The following is a 22,473-nucleotide window of genomic DNA, read 5'->3' as shown; positions in this document are numbered from 1 at the left end:
CGTTCATGGGTCCGGGAAGGACTTTCGACCAATCAGTCGCACCTCTTTCGTGCTGAAGGCCCTAGAGGGCGTCCTGGATATCCACTTAAGGGCGATTATGAAAAGAACGCCTTTCTCTAAGTCCCAGCAGGCCTACCTCAAAGGAAAATCCACAGAAATCGCCCTCCACGAGGTAACTGGCACGGTTGAGCGGTCGCTGCAATACAAGCAGTACACCCTAGCTGCTTTCCTGGATATGGAGGGAACTTTCAACAACGTCAATACCAACGCCATCAAGGACGCCTCGACCAGTATTGGATTGGAGGGGTATCTTACGCATTGGATTATATCCATGCTAAGTACCAGGATAATCCAGTCGGATCTGGGGAAACTTCAAAACCCCAGGATTCTCATGGACGACTGGGTTGTTATCAAGGAGGAGGAACCCCAGATAAGTAGCCAACCTTTTCTTTTTTCATGAAGAAACTTTCTCGCTGATCTGAATCGAAAGAATTGAACGAAATGTGTGTACTTTATAATGATTATGGGTGGCTAAATTTTCGCCTGCTTTGAAGAATCTCTTCCTACCCCTCAGCCTACACTGTCTCTCTACTCTACTGAGTGATCATTTCTTCGGACAGAAAACACGAAGAGAGAAATTGAGCCCCATAAATTGCGCCTTAATTCTATCTGGGACTAAAGACGAATAAGATTCAGAATGTAATTCATCACTGTTCGTCACATTTTTAGTGTCCGTTTTAATGTTGTTCCGCTTCAATGTTTATAAATAGCAGATCAACCTTTACACGTAGTGCATTTTTGTAAAACGAGTCTTCTTTTTCTAAAGTCTTTGTCCCGTCTGGATCGGTGACCACATTTTGCTCTCAAATCATCCAGCGTACTAAGCCAACATTGTTTTGTTCGTTTTCCATCGACTCAGATGTTCAGACCAATCTTGGCAATTGAGTTTCCGCCAGCGCGAATTACATGTCTATACCTTCGAAGACGCAGCTTCTCTACAAAAGGTACAACCCCATACCGATCGCGGATGACCTTATTTCGGACGTGATCAAAGCGTGTTACACCACTGGCCCGATATACCTGCATGGCTCAGTTCTGGACAGGCCGCCCCCCCAATGACAGTGACAGTGCCTGTTTCATTGGGATCTGTCATAAAAAATTCTGTTTCATTCAGATTCAGCCTAAGACCGTGTCGCGTCAAGCGATCACTCCACTTTTGGACAATTTGCGCGAGATCCGCTTCGTTATGAGACGTAGGCATAAGGTCGCTGAACTTTGGATGTTCCGCGCGACAATGTCCATAACAAGAACATAGAGGAGTGACAAGGAGGAGGGACAAGAAGTAATGATGAACACCAACAGAAACATGAAACGATTTTGATATACCCGTCGCACTCCGAAATTCACTCTTGTGTTCAACGAGTGAGGAGTCAAAATGTCTAAAGGCCGGCAACTACATTTCTGAGTCTGGAAAGGGTTGAGCCAAGCAAGCATATTTGGACGACATACTTCGATCGAGCCACATTTAGGTACTGGCAAATTTCGCCAATTTTCCAAGATTTCAAGACAGTTCTGCCATACTCAATGTCAAACGGATAATAAAGAAAGACAAAATTTTTGAATAGTTGCTAGAGTGTATTTATATGTATATTGATTAGGCCACTACCATAAATGGGATTGCCTTGGGGTCTTATCAAACTTTTGACTATTTCGAAAATGTTGAGATGAGCCACTATAGCCGATGAAACAACAAGACCTGATGACGTCGCATCTGAGCCCTGGAAAACGAGGAGAACTCGCCAGGATTGGTCCGAACCTCGAAGTCGATGGTAAGCGACTAAAACGCCGGCCGGAAGAACGATGGCTTGATACGCCAGATGTAATTCCACGACTACATCAAGATCAGATCTTTTATAAAATAAAATGGCGCAACCGATCACGACAAACCTACCGGGCTTGTGAACGGTACAACGGCTAAAGAAAAAGAAGTCATGGCCCTTTGAACTCTTGCACGTCCTCTGGACGAGGCACCAAGAGGAAATAATATCGGTGAGTACTCTTTGACTTGAGGAATAACTTCCTGCTCCTCCGATTTCGCCATTAGACTCTATTGATTGAAAAAGGATCATCTTTTTATACTTCGGCCAGGAGATATCGACAAAGGATGACAACTTCATAGGTCGTGGCTCACTCCCTCCAGAGACGAATAACAAATGGGGCCGAACATGCAAATGTCACGATTGAATCGCAATTTTACTCCTTACTTTTAGTATCTCTATGCAGATCGCTTCGTAGTTTTCCTCAACGAATATAGCCACAAATATTCAATGATATTCAGCCACCTGGATTTCCGTATGATGAGTGAAAGGGCGAAGTGTCCAAAGGACCGCATCGGCATTTCCGACTAGCGCAGAAGCAACCAACCATAGTAAGTTGCACTTAGATGTTGGCGGACCTGTACGATCAAATTTCGTCATTCCAGACAACATAGAAAATCAGTTTGGCCATCCCCAACGTTACGAACGACAGAAATCTAGAAAAGCTCCTAGAACATATTTACATTTACTAGTTCACCCTTTAAAAATGGAATTATTTCGGGTGCCTATCAAACTTTTGACTATTTCCCAAAAGATAACCCCAAAATCTATGAGAAGAACTTGTTTGTCCGAAGATAAAGTGGTCCATCTTCTCGATAGTGGACCGTACAATTTTCAGGAGCAATTTACTTCTACTTCCTGTATACTGACCACTCTTTTCTGGGAATATCCAACTTTAAAAAAAAATGCTATTTTTCAAAGAAATGCAGGTGCGAATTGATGTGTGAAGTGATGTGAAGTGAACGCCATGATCACACTTGAAATGAGGAGAACCGCGGTCGATATGGAGTTGCACTCAACATGGACAAATTACAAGAGTGATCTCTTCGATGAAATGCTGATGTAGTTCGTGCAGACGTGCAATCACTCGCCCGATGCTCAGGCAAGGATCAAGGCCGAAGGGGAACTCCCAAAATGCTTAAAAGCTTGACCGTAAGCTGGGAATGTGTTCCAATTGATTTTCATAGATGTAATCTTCCTCCACTTACTGGCAAATGTTACTTCGGTCTGCAAGCGATAGGCCTGCGTTCTCCATCCAGGATTTAATTTCCTAAACTGTTTCATTGGCGTGGTGCAACAGCTTTCAGCTCAATGTCGTCGTTGGTGACCACGCCGGTAGAGAGATATAATGTCAGCACTCCGAAACAACGCTAGCTTTATCCGAACCAGGCCTGTGACCGAGAAAAACCACGACCTGACCCCGATTCTGAACGGGGCAAAGGCTAAAAAGAGGAAGTGGTTGCCCCATAAAGGCAGACTGCATTATATTTGAGTGGACTAAATCTAAGCGATCGGAATTGAGGAAAGTTAGCGGTTCAGACCAGTTTAACACACAGTAATGCTACATTATTAAATTTTTAGTCAATGAAGGCTTAAAACTATCTGGAATTTTGTAAGGAAGCATAAAATCAAAGGAACTCCACTAAACTATCCTTTCTATAGACCTGACTTATCACCCTGGGATTGTTATCCCCAAACAAGAACTAGGAGGACAAAACGATGAACCTTTGGATACTCTAGGGTACTTTATGTTTCTAAGCAAACCATCTTAATTTTACGATGCAGGCACCTCCCAATTTGTGGAAAATTTTGCAGCTTTGCAAAGGATTATGCTAAAAAATGATATGTGTTCGATTTTTCTAAAATAGAGAACCTATCTACATTTGATCCGGCTATTGTTCCAAAGTATTCCAAAAGGTCCTGAATATTTGAATGCATCGGTTGTTGAGACTAGCAGGATAAACTCTGATTCAAATCAGCACAAATTGACATTCTTATACAAATTCACGATCGCATCACATATAAAGCATCATAAGAGAATATTCTTTTACAGGAATATAATGTATCTTAGATTAGTTATAAAAAAAATAAGCGAAAAACTATTCCTTAAGAGCAATTAGAACGAACCTGTAATTTTTTGTACATTTCCAAGTTGATCTGTTTGATATCTTCCAACTGACGACGTAGCGAAACAATTGTATCTTGTTTTTCATGTATATCCTTTTCGAGTAGTTTCATGGCCATATCTGTTTCAGCTTTTAATGAGATTTGAATTTTCAACTCTTTCTCAAGCTCTTGAGTTTTCTTCCTCTCATCGGCCAATGATTCTGATAATTCCATTTCGGCTGTCGATACACGATCACTACCAGATTGGGAGTGGTTATCCCCATTTCCGGTCTGTGATATATTTGATTGAGCTGAGACGAAGAATGAGTGTGATTACAACGGAGATGCTATGGGATGAGATAAGGTTTTGTGCCAAATAATGTTTTGGTAAAGATAGATCCAAAATCGTTACTTAATTTTCCAAAAATCGGAGCCGAAATTCAATTGAACTTTGGAGAGCTAGTTAGATAACTTTACAAAGTATACACTTTCCAAATTAATTATTTCTGATAATACCAAACATTCCTTGGCACTAACCATAAAAAGAGTGCCCTTACAATTCCTATTAATACTTTGTCTGAGTGCTTGGTTTTCAGCCTGTAAAGCCAGTAAGCTGTTGCGGGCAATTGCCAAATCCTCCTTCATCAGAGCATTAGTAGTAGTCAAGGATTCAACCTTTGCTTGTAAATTTGCAACTGTCGCGCTAGATTACAAATTCAATTTTTAGTTAATTTCCTCAGAAACGAAATGCTAACAAGGTCCTTACTTCAGATGCCTGTTAAGCTCCTCAATATAGTTTTTCTGATCAAGCACAGCGTTCATATTTCCACCGGGCCCTTCAATTATAGCACCTTCGTCCTCGGGACTTGTTCTCGAGCTAGATCTCAGATACAATGAAAAATCAATCACACCTTGCTGTGAGTCCAAGTCTTCCTCTTTAACACATAAATTACAGTCTATAACATTCAGTCCTACTAAGATTCCCATTATAACAACAACCTGCGAATTGTAATTACGTTTAAAATTGGAGGTTCATTGAATAAAGGTTCTCCTAGCACAGACCTCATCGCTCATCATTAAGGCATGTGGTTCATAGTATTCAGCTAAAGCTTCCTCACGATGCTCTATGAGGGCCTGCAAGTAATCAGCGAGTTTTTTCTGCATAAGAGCAATCCTAAGCCAAGCTCGAGCCCGTCCCATATGTGTTCTAACTGTTGGCAGATCTCGTACGCTTGTTGTAATATCCTGAGCTTCAATACAGTATTTCTCCACACTCTGAAGGATGTCCCACAGTTCTTTCTTGGGACCAAGTAAACCCTAAGGAATTTGAAAGTATTTTTTACAACTTCTGTAAAAACTTTGTTATATTGATTTGTTCACTGCATAAACATACATCGAAATATTTTCAGACCAATTGGGATTGCATTGAAATTTTGTGCAACAAATGAAAGGCTGCAGTGAACGTGTATGAAATCTAGGAAAAAAGATAACCTTTTTTGGTTTCAATCCATGCCGCAGAACATGCTCTAAAACAATGAAAAAATGCTGGAGAGGTAAATGATCAGAATCGAGCATTCGACCAAATCTTAGAGATTGCTCCAGGAGTTCCTTAACCACAAGCTTACAGATATTCACTAAATTACTACGTTCGATAGCCGCCGGATCTCGACCTGAAATGAAACAATAAGAAAAAATCTAGATTAGATTTTAATGCATATTTACATCACCATATCTATTAATAATCATTAAAAGCTACTTTTTTAAATTAAAGATTCGCAGACGCAGATATTGTATTGCGGAAACAAGTTATCTCTACGTTCTTCAAACTCAAAAGCCGAGTAACCGATTGCTGATATACATATGTACATTCTCTGCCACCGATGCAATCATGTGATAAGCAGACAGATATGGACAGATAGAGAAGAGATTTTTGTGAAGACCTACCAAAAAGGACTAACCAAGGGCAAGGGGAGACGACCACTAGCGTCATCTCACCTTAAGGTGGGAATACGGGGTCGTTAGAATTGCATGCTTGCCAATCATATCAGCGGATGCAAGGCCTAACGTCCTTAGAAATCGCCACTCTATTGGAAAAGTTTTTGCTCTCCGGCAATTTGGGTGATACTCCAGCAACTAGCACGGAACTCTTTTAGGAATAACCGAGCCAGAAAAGGACTTTTCAATAAATACTGATTCTAGCTCTGTGAAATCAAATCTCCAGTCGGGCGAGGGAGAGCTATCCTAAAAAACCTACAGAAGTGGTGAAATTAACCGTAAGGATCAACCCACAAATACTGCAACTTCACTAAAGTGTCCCATCGGCACGCTTTTGCACACCTCTTTGCTAGCGGGGCTCGGGAATTTGAAGGCCTGACCTCGCAAACCTGAACGACACAACCTTTCGATCTTTGATTTTCACCTTTGCCTCCATGCTCTCATTGGACAAAAAAAGGCACATCTCAATCTCCAAATAGAACAAATCCTTCCAGTACTTTCCTCAAAAAGCCCCCATAAATTCTCGCCACAATGTTCAGGTGTGTCGTCAGTGGTTATCGCAGTAATCGTCACATACTATACATCAATTTTTCGCAATTGCCCGAGGCGTACTGCTATAGAAGATGCAATTGCTAATAGACAGCTTGAGCATATATACGAACTGGCCATTCAATTTATGAGGAAAACAACAACAACAATGGTTAACGATCATTTTTGACATTTGAGAATTTATGTATTTTAAAAGGTTTCAAGTTTTCGGAAAATTTAAAGCTGAGAACATTTGTGATAAAAATGTCAAAGGAGAATTAAAATAATAATTTATAAATTAAGATTTAAATGTTGTTGTGTACTATGAGGTCGGGATGGGAATTAGGAATTTGATAAAGGATATTAGGTAGCAGAAAAAGAGAAAAAGCAGCATATCTCTGTAGATCTTTTATTCAGCTTGTTACAGGACAAAGACCAATGAAATTATCAGTATGCCGGAAAATTACAGTTACTACAACGTGTATAGTAAGACGACAGAAGGATACGCCAAGTCAATCAAGAAATATTGGTACGATATTAATCGCAGCGAGGGATCAAAATCGGGTTCGTTCAATGTGAATAGAAAAGCGTATTATCGCTTGCTAGGTAGAAAACCAAGACACCAAATTCGTGCTGTAATAAGTATATTGAAGCCAAAACAGAGAGGGGTGGCCAATGAAACACCACATTGAAAAATGGTTATAAAATAACAGTAAAGACTAAGGTCCGTTACAAGGTATCGTACTTCACAAAAAAGATTTAATTTGACCTCGTTTTGAATTAGAGAGTAACTGAAATTATATTCACCGCTGGAGCCGAAAGGATACCACGACAAAAACGAGAAATAGCTACGATTTTCGCAACCAAATAAAGACAATATTGGTTCGAGTAAAAAGTGGTTGGTCTTTTTTGGAACAGATGATGTAGGTACAGTTTTGACATCACGGGGGTCATATTTCGTATATGTCGTCATCATTCTTAAGGGCAAGGCAAGCTTTCCGGTTGAATTTTATAGATTTTAAAACAAGCTGAAAATGGAAGACCATTTCTTCTTCTTTCTTCAGCCTTTGTCCCGTTCACAAGCGGGGTCGGCTCATCGTGATCGGTTGCGTCAATTCTGTTTTATCAAAAGCCTGATTTGGATGCAATTTCGAGGTTTTCAAATTCCCATCCAACATATCAAGCCACCGTTGTTTCGGCCGGTCTTTTGGCCATATTTTCAACCAGTATAAAAGTTGCGCGAGTTAAGGGTACACTCTCAGAGGATGCAACATGCATTGCTAATTTATGTTGGAAATTAGAAAGGCATTTAATATTGTAAGAAAATGGGGGTCAATTAAATGGCGTTCAACCACTGAAGGGTTGCTGAAGGTTTTTACGTACCAAATTAAGGATGAAAATTGTCCTTTTCCAAATTCGATAAGTCAAGTGGTGCTGTGTGAAACTTGCGAACTTGCAAAAAATAAAAGAGGGGGTGCCTATACGTATAACTGGTAGATCCCTCCAAACGTTACACCAACGAAAGTCAAAGCTATGCTAGACAGTCCGATCTCGGACACAGTGCAAAAGCTAAAGCAGAGGTGCTGCACCGTCTGATGATTTGCCTCTGCCTTGGACGGAACTACAAGTCACATTATATCTAGTTGGTTTGACGAAATAATAGGAACCTTGCAGAAGTTTGAAGATACCAGAGAAGTATACCATGAACACCAATGAACAAAGCTCCTTACATGACAGAATGTACTGCGACGGCATGCGACCGATAAATTTCGTGAAGAATTAAATTCTGCAAAAGAACGTCTAACAGGCACGTTTTGCCGAACCAGATAAGCTACCAACAGGACCATTGGTACGCGTACACAGGAAAGAAAGGAGCAGACCAATTGTCCATTGGCAAGTGCTGAAGTGCCAAGAATCTTTTTAATGCAATCAACTAGGACCAGACTGAGGGCACTTTGAGGGTGTTGGAATCCCTGGTTTTGCTTATCGAGAGTTGATTCTCCCTTCTGGTACGAGATGAATGGTGCGCCGGAAAGGTACATTGTGTCAGAAGGTGTTTGACAAGTTTCCATGTTGGGGCCCCAGTTGTGGGACATGATATTCAATGTCGCAATATTCGTTGCTTGACTTGACGTAGATACCAGTCGGCTCAGCTGTGAATGAATACCTGAGTCAAATCAGGGTAATAATCATGGGTGAGCGCAATGCTGACCAGACTGCCTCCTACAGGGTATTGTAATCCTGTAGTGTACAGTTATGGTCTTCAATGAAGTACTCTAACTCACTTCAAGGTCTCGATTCTATTGGATTGTTGCCTGCCTTCAGAAATCTCTGTGCATGCATTCGCAATGCGGCGGGGGGAATTATTTCTAAAGAAACAGATTATCCACTGAAGTCAGAAAATGGTTTACTCAATATGAAAAAAGTGCAACTTGGAAAGAGGAGGGTGCCAGGTCGGGTTGGGGCAAGGTTTTCGTACGCCGAATCAAAGACATGAAAGTTAGGGTGATGGATGACGATTGAGATTCAGGGTGCATTATAAAAGTAATGCGCATTTACCAGGAAAAATAGATTTATTCATCCGATTGGTACAGACGGTTAAAATTCTTGAAAATAGTATCCTCGTGGATCGATACACCTGCGGAGACGGTTCTGCCACGCCTGGAAAGCACCCTGAAATTGCTCGGCTGGAATGTCTCTCAGGAACCTTGTAACTTGAGCTTGAATGTTCTCCACCGACCCCCAGTGCTTTCTCTTCAGCTCTTTTTTCAGTTGGGAGAACAAAAAAAGTCAGATGGAGCCAAGTCTGTAAGGCTTATATCCTGGGCTGTAAACAGGCTGGGGCAACCGTCATTTCCGTCTCTTGAGCACCTCCAGGTAAAAGGCTGCGTTGACAGTTTGTCCTTGCGGTGCAAACTCAAAATAGACGATTCCTCTGACGTCAAAGAAGACAATTAGCACTGTTTTGATGCGAGACTTGCTCATGCGTGCTTCTTTGGTCATCTTTGAAGGCCTTGTGGCACCTTCCACATTGGGATCTCGCATTTGATAAGTTTCCATTGCATTTTTCCCAAGTCGCACACAAAACTTGATCGCATACCGCTGTTCCAGTAAGTCCTCCATTACGCAGCGACACAATCGAAAAACAAACTTCGTGCAAAGACACGTCCTAACACTCCTACTGCTCAGAGCAAACTGAGATGCATTCGAAAGAGCAGAACCTCCTGCACAATCTTCGACCGCTCATAATAAAACAATGCGCATTACTTTCATACTGCACCCTGTATAATAGTGAGGTTCATCTACTATACGACAAACCAAAAGCCGATTGAGAAAATGATATTCAATGCTACAAAACGGAGCTCAATTAAGAGATTCCCAGCGAATGCTGATATTCCTCAGATACTTTGTTGCACGCTTGCACTATTTTCTGTAGGCAAAAAGGATTTGGGATGACATTGACGAAGATGTCCCCAGTTTGTCGCTATTGGGGCCATGATGCCTTTGACCTAATTCTGAAAGAAGCTATGCTAGTAAGCCACGCTGCTGATAAAGCAATACATGGATTGTACCTACAGAAATGGTTAGGTGAACCGGGAGTTTCATAGCACGCTTTCTATATAAGCTAATAAAAGCCAGAATGACCAGGAAGGTGCAGTAATGAAAGCGGTTAGTGGAGCAGTACCGCTGAAAAATCATACCAGATATGGACCAGGCCTTTGTAGGACTTGCACTCCAGGAATCAACATATAAACAGCGAATGGACTTCAATCACGTTTGGTTTCACTTCAAGCCTTAAATTAAATGGTTCAAAACCAACCCTGCTTGTCAATCAAAATGGTCAACTTATCATTGCAAAATGATTTTATTGAATGTGTCATTTTTATATTTGCAACGCGACGGAAAAGTTGCTGCACTGTTTTTTGGAGGATTATGCAAAGAAGTCGTTATTTATATTTTATATTAATTATTTGGATTGCAACGGTTAGTAGGGACGTATTTTGTGGGGATGAAAATAACGAAACCGAAGATGGAGACGATGATGACACGGATGACGATGACTCAAAGCAATCATCCAGTATTGAAGATTTCGTTGGAACGAATTTATTTGGAAATGATGGATGTACGAAAAAGTGTTTTTCAACCGAAGATGTTGCCTTGTTGGCTGCAAGGAAGGAATTTGAGGTGAGTTCATCTGTTTTCGGATTGTGTGGTTTAAAGCCATTGCTTTTTGCCACGTCGTCTTTGTGATTGATTTGTCTAGAATTTTTCGCTTTCAAATTTGTAAATAGTAAAGGCAGAGGACTGCTCAACGCCGTCAATGCAAATTGACTGCATATGCTGCAAGAAGTCTCTTCATTTTCGCCACAATGTTTGTTCCAAAGAAGCTTCATGTCTAAAATAGCTCCCAGATATTTCACTCCTTCGGAGAGTTGAGTTGTACCCCTCATCTCTGAAATACAAAGACCAACCATTCAGTTTCCTTCTTTTTCTAAATAATGCCATCATGGTTTTACTTCGATTTACTAGAAGTTCGTGCCTAAATATGTCAACTGTCAATCAAATCAACGGGGCTTTTTGTATTTCTATACACAATACCTACAACAAGCACACCCACGTCATCCACATTAACTTGTGATTGGTCGATCAACATACTCCATAGAAGCGGCATTAGGACACCTTCTTGGCAGAAGCCTTTCATCGCTTCTGTTGTTAGGTAGCGATCAACACCCTCATCAGCACACAACGATCTTTGCGATAGCGAAGATCCTCTGTGGAATTGAAGTAACATCGACACCATGCTCTCATTGCATCGCAAAGAATTTGAAAAGGCGCAGACACAATCAAACGCTCCTCCAATGTCCACGAAAACCTTCAGAGTTGCGTCCTATATTTTTCAAACCAAAAAGTGAAGAGCAGGCTCACAGGACTTTCTACGCTGGTAAGCGTTTTGGTTTTCATTTAGTGGATGCAACCTTAGCGCTTCCAATGCTCAACCAGTCCCTCCAGACATTTCAGCGAAAATTATGTTTATCCCATTTGTCTGAAATTCTTTAGATTTGCATAGTCATCTTTCCCAGGCTTAGATATGGAGTTTACCTTAACCTCCTGCCAAGAAGTAGGCAGGCAGCTAGAACAAGGCATCCTTGGAAAAAAAATTTTAGAAGTTGCTCTGAGTGAGCCACACTCTCCTTTAGCATCGCTGGAAACCGACAAACCATTTGCTTGAAGTGCACCTGCCAGGCAGCATCCAAAATCTCATCTCGAAGCCAACAAACACATACAGCCCTCAACGGGAAGATTGGACTATGGCATGCAAAACAGTTTCACGGGAACTAGTCAAATGGGCATTTAACTCGTTCCATAGAGACAAGTCTGCAGGTTCGGATGGCATTATTCCTGCTCTAGCGCTCTGGGTCTACACTTTTGAAATATATACCGTGGTTACCTAGCGCATGCTTATATTCCACATATCAGGCGTGATGTAATATTTATTCCCGAACCAGGGAAACTCACCTGCAAAGACGCAAAGAGCTTCCGACCGATCAGTTTGAATGGAAAAGCTAGCAGATCGGTTCATAAGGGATACAGATAGATAGCTACTTCACTGAAGGCAACATGCCTACCAGAAAAGCAAAACCACATGGAAGATGCCTTCAATTATGCTTCATTCGCGGCGATTTGTTACGCGGCAAGACAGCATGGAATCGATCCGTTGTTAATCAGTTGGATGTTTCACATGCTAGAGTGAAGAAAGATCCACATATTGGTCGGAGAGAAATCTAATGACTCAAGGTATCTTAGGGTTGCCCACCGGAGAAGTTCTCTCTCCTCTGTTAAGGCCCCTGGATTACACAACGATCTTCGCGCAAAAACACTGCATGTAATCCACAGTGGGTGCCTCCATAATGGACTCACAGTGAACGCTAGCAAGACTGGACTAGTTACGTTTACTAGGAACGTCAGGTGGGGCAGCTACACGCTACTCACATTAGCAGGGGCTGAAATCCAGCTGGTGCAAACAACCAAATATTTAGGAATCCATCTCGACTCCAAGTTAACATGGAAGCACCATATCCAATGACAATACCAGAAATCCTGCAAATTGCTCTGGTGCTGCCGGACTGCGGTAGATAAGACCTGAGGACTTTCACCACCGATGGTAATGATGAAGCTGACAGGCTGGCTCGCCATGGGGTGGAGTTAAAATCAGCTTTTGGCATCCAGCCATCTACTGTCAAGTTTATTCTGAAGGGGCAAATGGCAAGGATTCTAGCAGCCAAATGAAGAAATTTGAACTGCTGCCGGCAGGCGAAAATTTTTGTGAAGGAACTTGGGGCCGGAATTTCTGTTGTCCCTTGAGAGGTGGGACATAAAAACCCTAGTAGGGCTTTTAACGGCCAATATGAGGAGGTCTGAGTACTTGAAACTGCGGCTCTCCCCACTAAACTAAACTAACTAACTATGACTTCATGGCCATACACATTTAATCTAACGAAGACCCAGCAGAAATTGGCAGAGGTGGTCTTCAATCACAGAAACTGTCAGTTGCTGGCACCATACTTTGACATCCCCAAAGTTCGCAATTCCTACTACTTCTACATATATTCGAGATCTTTCCTAGGGAGTGCAAGGAAAGGGATGATCAATAAGATTTCGAGAAAGGTTGTTCGTCTTATATGCGATAAATGGGGGGCGGGGGGTATTTGCATGCTTCCTATCTTCGCAAAGATAATAGCTAAAATAAATCAGGAACATATCAAGGTACACCTCGAAGGCTTGCTCCAGAAAGAATAGGTTAGTTTCCATACTACACCGTCCTGCATTGATCACATCAACACCTTGCATCAATTTCGAAAAAAAAACTGTATCGGGAGCGCTCTGCACAGGAGTGGTATTCCGGAGAAACTAACGATTATTATTTGAATGACATACGGTGGCGCAGCATATCAAGTGTTGCATCGTTGTAGAATCTCAGTCTGCGTCCTGTCATCGCTGTATTCTGGCCTGATTCAATTTCGAATGAAAAACTTCAGGATACGGGCCAGATTAGAAGGCCGAAGCGGTAGTTGATAGGTCCCACATTAAGGAAGGGCGACAACTCCGTTGCTGGGTGCGACATGTGGTGGCCACCGAGTCAGTTGCTTCAGCCGCACTTGGTGCAGAACAGCGGAGGAGGAGTGCAAGCGTTTCAGGGAGTTCTAGAAGGAGCTGGAAAACATTTCAGCAAATTGCCAGCGTGGTCTTGGTACAATCGATGATCATTCGAAATTGGTGCTTATGTCAATAATCAACTTTACATGTGTTGTAAGCCAAGATCAATTTTGAAATTTGATCCTTGTCTTGGGAGAGCTTCTGAATTATTTGGCCACTAGCAAAGGAATAACCAGAACTCATCAAACTATGACTTTATGGCATCGTTAATTTGGTAAACCCTTTATTTTGCAAAGGATTGGTTTCGTACATTAGTAAAGGTATCCAGAGAAGGTAGCACCTGAGTAAGACCTTATGTTGGACGAAACTTAGTGGAAGAGAGGAGCTCACCAGGTATGGTAGGATTAAATGTGAGGTAACAGCTGTGATGAAAACCCAACACTGTATAGTCGAGCGATTTAAATCACTTCCCTACTGGTGTCAATATATTCCCCGTTGCTGGTTCCATCCGAATCAGAGGAAGTATTTTTTGGGGCAATTTTTTTGATGTCATTGTCAAGTTTAATGTCAAGTAAGGATGTTTAGTTGGGCGCCAGCGGCATCTAAGGAAAAATTGGGAAGAAAATTGAGAGTTACTAGAACAACACAGCATAATCCTTACGGCTCTCGGGGTAAGTTAAGGCTTTCCCACTCCTAGGATGGTAGTCAACACTCTGTCACTAAATCACTGTTAACATAAAAAATTCCGTTTGTCCATCTAACTTGAAAATTTGGACGTAATGAGCTATTCAAGTAAATACACCTTGTTTACATAGTCCGTAATTCCAAAAGATCTGGAGAAAAGTTTACTGAATGACGAATCAGTGGAAACACTGATGCAATACTTTTACGGTGTACATCAAATTATAATGAAGCTCTCCAAGGGAACATCCCAAATCTATACACAAAAAGCGTTTTACGATGCACTTGGCGGGTAAGATTGAATCTTAATTCTAAGTATCTTCAGATAAATTTTACAAACTATTTATTCCTCAGATATCTGTACAACTATCTTATGCCTGTTACAAAGTTCTCATTCTACGCTGGGGTCCTATCACTCAAAACAACCGAACGAGTTGCAAACTTGCTGCAGAACTGCAAGACAGCACTGAATACCTATGGTATCGGCTGGAAGCCACCAGCAGGATCATTTCATGACTTTGATAATGGAATTGAGCCTTTGAATTGCTCATCACATCGAAAAAGTGACGAGAAAGACGAAAATGCATGCAGCAATTTGAAATTGGTTGATGACCAGTCAGAAAACGACGAGGATATGATTGTGTCCCTGCCAAAATTAGATCCCCCAGAGATGGGTTGCCTGTCAAATATTTGGCTACCGTTTAAAAGGAAGCATATCTTCAATTTACAGTCATCACTGTCGGCCTTTATCCTGATACGCTATTTTGTATCCGTATCAAAGTGCTATCGTTTCCAAGATGTTTGCCAGGATTCGTTTAATTTTCGATTGAAAAATTGGCTCCAGGAGAATATTGAGCCCCATTTGAACGACAATGTCCTGTATCCCGGATTAGGTGCGTTTTTGAGAATCCTCAAAACGATAGAACATGTGAGGGAACCCACCAGTAAAACGAGTAAGAAAAGTCTTAAAGTACTTAGAGACTGTGGTTCAGGGAATAAAATTACTTCAGCTTTTGGCAAGGAAATGGAGAAGGAAATTGAAAAGGATGAAGAGCAGAAGAAGACTGGTTTCTGGGCCTCACTATTCACAAAGAAAAACAAGAGTGATGAGGACAATGAAGAAAAACATATCGGAGAAGGTACAGTTGATGATGACGACGATACTTCTGAGGACGAAAAGGAAGATAGTCGTCAAGCATATCGTCGAAAAAGGAAACGCCGGGATTTATTTATGACTATTCTGATGATAGTATTGATACTGCTGATATTGCTATTCCTTATTCTAATGATAATGAAATACATGCGTGACCTTGGTAAAACTGACAGATCCAACCGGATGGAGAAGCAAGGCTCGGCAATGGAAAATTCAAAAAGGAAGAAAGGTGGTCTAAGCACCCTCGTGAGAAGACGATCTGGTCAAAGAAAAGCAATAACCGCAGGACACAACGAAGAATCAATAACACTCAGAAGCGACAGTTGCGTAATAATGCCTGAATGTGGTAGTGATCGTCTTAAAGGTGGCGGGGCTATCATCATCCCATCCAGGAGTTCCTCATGTAAGTCATAAATTGGTCAAACATTCAATTCATGAAAGTAACATTTTGTTCATCATTACAGCTTCTGTAAAACTTTCATCAACTTACTCTATTGTCGAAAATGGTAGTCCTGTTCTAATGCGCAGAAGTCATCCAAGTGAGACTATAGCCACACGGACTGAATACTGCTCATCATGCCAACAACCAATTGAACCTTCTGATACAAATTACACCCACACCAGCTCCACCATCCCCAAGGAATTGAAGAAATGCAGAATTTGTGCAGGCCAAGATTTATATCCTTTAGCCCCAAAAATTTCACCTTCCAAAAAACAAAAATATTCCTGGAAAAAGTTCTTATCCTCAAAGAAGCACGAAACCGCAGGCACTAATCAGAGAAGAAAATGTTCCCGTTGTTCCCAACAAATCTCTCAAGAAAATCCTTTTTGCCCTCATGAACTGGATAAGTGTAACAGTTGTTGCGGGTGTTGTGGTAAGTCGGAAGTAGATAAACGATGGAAATGTTCTATTTGCTCCTGCTTTATCGGAAAAGACGATAAAATATACAAGGACAATCCCAATTGTCCTATTGAGAAACGGATCTGCTCGAATTGTGTCAGCTCCGGACGTAGAGCAATTCAAATTTGGAAATGTATTGCATGTGAAAAACCCATTAAACAAGATGATCCTATATATTTCAGGGATCCCAATTGCCCGATAAACAAACGAAAATGCTCAGGATGTCATGGTAGAGAGAAATCCAAGTTCAATTGCATCTCATGCGCAAGACCTGTAAAGGATCATAACAGCTTCTACGAACCGAACTTGGGAAGAAAGTGCTTCGATTGCTGGCGAGGGGGTAAATTCAGAGCTAAAAAGAAGAACATACACTGCGTATCCTGCAAGGAAATGTTTCGAACCGATGATCCACAATTTTTAAAAAATCCTGAGAAAGCACTCTGTGCCAAATGTAAAAAATCCAATCCAATCAGTTGCATCTACTGCTCGAATCCAGTCCAGTCCCACATGGTCAAATCCGAGGTCGATTGCCCTGAAGGAAGCATAACATGTGCAAATTGCTTTTATAAACTTCGAAGGACCAAGACAAAAGCTAAGTGGATTTGCGCATTTTGTAAAGAAGTGATAAATGAGAACGACCCGATATACTACAAACGACCTAGTTGTCCGAAAGACAAGCGACAATGCCTGGACTGCTTGAATAGAATGAAATTTAGATGGATATGCGTATCCTGTAAAGTCCTTATTGACAAAAGTGACCCAGTGTATGCAATTGTACCAAAATGTCCTAAGGACAAAAGAAAATGTGTGAGTTGCCAGCGAAAAATTGATAGAACTAGAAGGCTAGTCACAAAGAACAGGCCAATGTCGCCTGTAAGGTTGAATAGTGTGTACAATGCTCGTGTAGTTAAAGCGAAGCCATTCAGCATATCAAAAAAGAGGACGAATACAACTGAACTTGTTGTTGGTAATATAGTGGAAGAGACGCTGGAAGAAATTTTGGGTCGAACGAAAAGCCTTGATGTTATACAGGTACGTATAAGGAGAATTCGTCTATTAACATTTCCCTAGTCTGTTAGGATCAATCTTTCTAGGTTAGCTTGTTCCTAGAGAGTCTGAACACTCAGTAGTAATTACAGTTTTGCATTCTAGCCAAGATGGTCTTAGTTTGCTAACTTTTCCCATGCCAAAACCTTTCCTGTCACCCAAGAAGACTACGTACATGACATTCGTTTCCCAGCGGAGTTGTTTGAGTTTGTATGGTGGAAGAAAATCATTGCACATGCTCGATGTTTTTCGATCACTTATGCGTGAAAAATTTACCGTATTTACTATTTACCACATATTTTTACCACCAGATGCACAGGTTTTTTTGGATGGGTAGTTTCTGAGAATGGGCAGTTGATTCAAATGTTCAAGTGTCCCTTTTATTACCTCCATCAACAAGACTAATCGAGAGCTTTCAGTTCTTACCCCACATGGCTATATTCAGCGAAAAAGATGTTATAGCCCCTTTTTGCATGTATAGGGACCTCCCCACTTAAATTCAAAATAGAATGATGAGAGACAGGCAGACGTTCTTTTCGTTGGGCGCGCAACTTTGTGTTATTCATTTTTCTTGCTAAACAGGCCATCACAGCCCAGGTTTGATTCTCTTTTTGAAACTACTTTTTAATTTAGTTCCAATCATGAAGTGATAAGCTGAGAGGCGTAGTCATAGATCTTAGGACTCAAGTCTGACTCTCAGCTAAAGCAAGCTTAAACCTGCTGTTCATCAGTTAGAGGTAGATCCTTTGAGGCTATAAAATTGTTTAAGCAATTATTCACGTGTGTCCGGATAGCTGAGTGGTTAGAGCGCAAGGCTGTCGTACGAAAGGTCGCGGTTCAAATCTCACTGGTGGCAGTGGAATTTGTATCGTGATTTGACGTCGGATACCAGTCGACTCAGCTGTGAATGGGTACCTGAGTCAAATCAGGATAATAATCTCGGGCGAGCGCAATGCTGACCACATTGTCTCCTACAGTGTACTGTAGTGTATCGTTACGGTCTTGAATGAAGTGCTCTAACACACTTCAAGGCTCTGATCCAACATGGATTGTTGTGCCATGATGATTAATGGATCAAAATCAGTTCAAGTCAATAGCGAATAACTTAGCGGTGGAAGACCCTTAACCCTAGGATAATAGCCGCAGCGCATAAGCTGAAGTATGGGGCAATTGAGAAATGAACGCAAGAAGCCGTACATTAGCTGTAGTGCTAATAGCTTCCAGAAGAAGGAAATAGTAAAATACTGGAGGACCTTACTCAAATTAAAAGGACCGAAGTACCCGATGCGAAAGGTTATCCATTTTCTGTCTGAGAGGCTTCTGTTCTGCGATTTGGATGAATGACCGAAAGAACACTGAGTAATATACAGTACCCCACAAGTGCCCGTCTTAGCACTTAAGGGTATTGAATCAAGAGAAATTAAAACTAAACACCTGAAGTGTTCAGCAACCAAGACTGGTTGCCTCAATCCTATTGTGCACGGTCCCAGGGTAGGCATCCACCTTTCTAGGAGCTTTTTCGGCTTTTCTAGGCGATTTTTAAGATTACAAGTGAACTGGAGAAAGCCATAAAACCTGCCTAACTTTCCAATCTAGTTCAAGAAATTAAACCTAACAGTGTTGATCTTTCCTTACCAGCAACGAGGGTGTATATATAGCGCGCTGTGCTCTAATCAGCTACCAAAGGGACATCATTTTCTTTTTTTTTGTCTAGTATGAGAGTGTAAGTTGTCTGATCTTGATCACCAGGGAGGAGATGGAGGATTCGTCGCATTCATCAAGTCTATCGAACGATGAATCATCGGATGGTGTTGGTACTAAAAGGTACATGGGAGATAACAACGAGGCTTCTTGCCATATCTGGACGCCGCCAACCTTTTACCACGGAAGTTGACAAGAATGCCAAAATAACTACTCAGTAAGTTGGTTCAGATAATAGGCTCTATGATCATTGTGGGGACATCATCCCCGGAATACCTTTGATCAAGGAACAAGCTATGCAGCCTTCATGTTGAAGTCCGGACGGGTGTAATTTTTTGCAGAAGTTATGTTGCTTAATGCCCGGGAGATACCGAACGGCAATGTCAGTCGAAGAACCTTAAACCAATTTCTGAGAAGACAAAAAGGGCTTTTATGGAACCCATCATACTATGGCAACCTACTTTTGGAAACGACTTGAATTTTTGTTTTAACAGAGAATCGAGCGTAGACGCTAGGACAATCGCAGTTACTGAGTATTCCGCTTCAAACAAAGCTGGAGCCTACATATTGTTTTCATAGGACGACTTACAACCCTCACCAATGTGCGACAAGATCAGAAACCGTGAGATGTTAGAAGATCAAGATCTACAAACACAACAGAACAACTCCACCACTGAAGTGCCCGCTTCCAGGTTAAACCACATCTATTTTAACATATGCTAAACATCCTACCTAATGTCGACAGTCACCGTTATCGCTTCACATTTATTGACTGGCTTACCCGCTGGCCACAGGCAATATCGTTAAAGAGCATAACAGCAAAGATAGCCAGCCCCACAGTGCTATTGGAGGGTTGGGTCAAGAGCGTTGGCACTCCTACGGGAGTCGCGAAAAATTAGGAGGTGCAAGTTGAATCAGCGCTATGGTGATAGTGAACGAAGCGACAGAAATGGTACCTTAATAACCGTGCGCTTTGGACCAGCCTTTTCCCGTCGGTGCTCCTGGGATTTAAGACATTTCTCAAAGAAGATTTCGGATGCAATACAGCAGAGGTGAGCTATACTACCCACTCTCCGAATACCAGGCGAATCTTTTACAGACAGCGGCATTACGAAGAGTACGGGCGACTTTGTGACAAACTACTGAACAAGGATAAGATAAATTCGACCAGTTCGACCAAGATCCACTGTGCCAATACAGAACTAAACAAGAGTTCATAGGTATTCATCAGCTTAACTCACATCAGAAGTCTTCTAAAGCTGCTAAAAAAAATAAATGACCAACTTGGTCAAACAGCAAGTGGAAGATGCTGTCCTCGTTGACATTATTGTCCAGGGCAACGTTTTGAACTTCTTGTCCGCAACTAGAGCTCCATACACTAAAATATGAAAGTCGATTGGTCTTTAACTACTGCAGTTTGACATTAAGTGGATAGGGACTTGAGATCGACCCATAGGGTCTGTCCACACTTAGAGCAGCTAAGACCGGAAGTTGATTGCATGGCCGCTCGACTCATACTTCCCTTGGACGAGATATTGCACACAAATGGAGTTCTTCAAAACTGAGTGGATAGGATGGTCGTAAGCGCACTTTTCTCAGAAACGGTTGGTTTAGTTTATTGGGGGGAGCCGTAGCTCCGAGCACTCAAACCATTGCCACGCCCATTGTACTATCCCCGTAAATCGCCTATTCAATGGCTTCCCGCCTATGATATTCGCAGGCGAATCTGAGAACATTCTCCAGAGGCAGAGAGTGTGCAGATTCTTCATTGAAGAAAACCTTGCCAAGGTGTCTTCATCTGAGATCTGAGGATGCCGGGCAGCTGCATAAAAAGTGCAGGACCATCTCCTCCTCTTCCTCGCATTGGCTGCACGCAGCCGAAACCACTACCCCGATCTTTTCCATATGGTAGTTGTAGGAGCGGTGTTTTCATGTCCCACTTCTTAAGGGGCAACAAAAATGCCGCTCTATTGGTCCTAGGCTCTTTCACAAGGCCGGCAGAGTCCAAATTTCTCCACTCGGCTGCGTGAATCCTTGCAATTTTACCCTTCAGAGTAGACTTGACAGTAGATGGTCGGATTCCAAGAGTTGGTTTTGGCCTCACCATTGTAGATCCAGGCCCTCGGCGAGCCAGTCTGTCAGCCTCCTCATTACCAGCGATGTTAGAGTGCCCCGGCACCTACATCAGGAGTGTTTCGTTCAGTCGCCCAAGTTTCAGCAGCACCTGATAACAACTCCACACCAAGTGGCTTGATATATCGTTGCCATTTAGTGCTGATAATGCCCCCCACTTTCGGAACAAATTCGAATGGTGGGACCCCTCCATTTTTGCCACAGACAGTCTTCTGCTGTCAATGAAGTGACATATATCTCCGCTTGGAATATGGTCGTCATTTTTCCGAGGGGTCGGGCCAGTTCTGTAATCGGATTCTCCGAGAACACTCCTGCGCCCGATCCACCCTCCACGACTGAACAGTCGGTGAAGAAATGGTTGTATCGATTAACAGTAAACAACACTAAATTTGGTGGAAAGGTGGGAACTGTGAACACACACGCATGCAAGAAAGAGGTGTAATTGTTTTTTCCACTGAATATAATCATGTAGGTCAAATGAAAGCTCGACTAGTACTTTCCAAATTAGGTCTTAGTTTTGAAGCTCATTGCGAAACAGAGAAGTGAGGGGGTCATAAAGGGGTCACTTAAATTAAATAAATGAAGCTACCCTCCAATAAAATCTGAAAAAAAAAACACTAAGCAGCCTCTATATACGGTTACTGGAAAGTTTGGTGGAAATCCTCTTATTATTAACAAAGTTACCGTAGGTCTAATTTGCCTCTTTTGCGACAAATTGTAGTCTTCCTCTCTGAGAGATACCCTGAGTGGTCCGGGAGAGTTTTTGTACATCGAAGACTTTCAAATGGACCCTATTTTCTGTCTTCTCGAGAATCGAGTCGAAGTAGGAACCATTGGATTGTGGCGTCCCTTGAACAAGTATAATTTGCAAGAGACCCTATATAGTTGACATTTTGAATTCTCTACTTAAATCATAATTTATTTGTTTACATTTATGTCATATATTAAAAATATCCTTTTTTATTTCTTTGCAGCTTCCTACGAAATCAGTTGGGGAACTATCACTGGTAAGAAGCCAAACAACAAGCTGGGAAACTGTCGTCGAATAAAATGTAATTCATTTAACATTTCTTCTTGTATTTGATGTTTCAATTTTATTTACTGGACCCAATAAAGAATAATTCATAAAATATACTATGAGTTCTTTCCTTTCAAAAGGGTAAAGTAATGTTGTTGACCACCCTTTCGACAAATCT

General features: G+C 41.7%; 1 protein-coding gene across 7 annotated transcripts in view; it reads right to left on the bottom strand.

The window, feature by feature from the left end:
• LOC119650902 (RUN and FYVE domain-containing protein 2) overlaps nt 1–22,473 on the bottom strand; it is a 65,756-nt gene that overhangs the window by 23,994 nt on the left and 19,289 nt on the right. For all 7 annotated transcript variants that reach the window (XM_038054087.1, XM_038054088.1, XM_038054084.1 and 4 more), the window contains 5 exons: nt 5,475–5,653; nt 5,046–5,300; nt 4,750–4,982; nt 4,541–4,686; nt 4,005–4,294 (listed from right to left, as the gene is read on the bottom strand). In XM_038054087.1, coding sequence (XP_037910015.1) covers nt 4,005–4,294; nt 4,541–4,686; nt 4,750–4,982; nt 5,046–5,300; nt 5,475–5,653 — 1,103 coding nt within the window. The remainder of the gene's footprint in view (nt 1–4,004; nt 4,295–4,540; nt 4,687–4,749; nt 4,983–5,045; nt 5,301–5,474; nt 5,654–22,473) is intronic.

This window comes from Hermetia illucens, chromosome 3 (genome assembly GCF_905115235.1).
Source record: "Hermetia illucens chromosome 3, iHerIll2.2.curated.20191125, whole genome shotgun sequence".
Lineage (NCBI taxonomy): Eukaryota > Metazoa > Arthropoda > Insecta > Diptera > Stratiomyidae > Hermetia > Hermetia illucens.
Note: the sequence above shows the minus strand (reverse complement) of the source record. Positions and strands in the feature narration are given on the sequence as shown.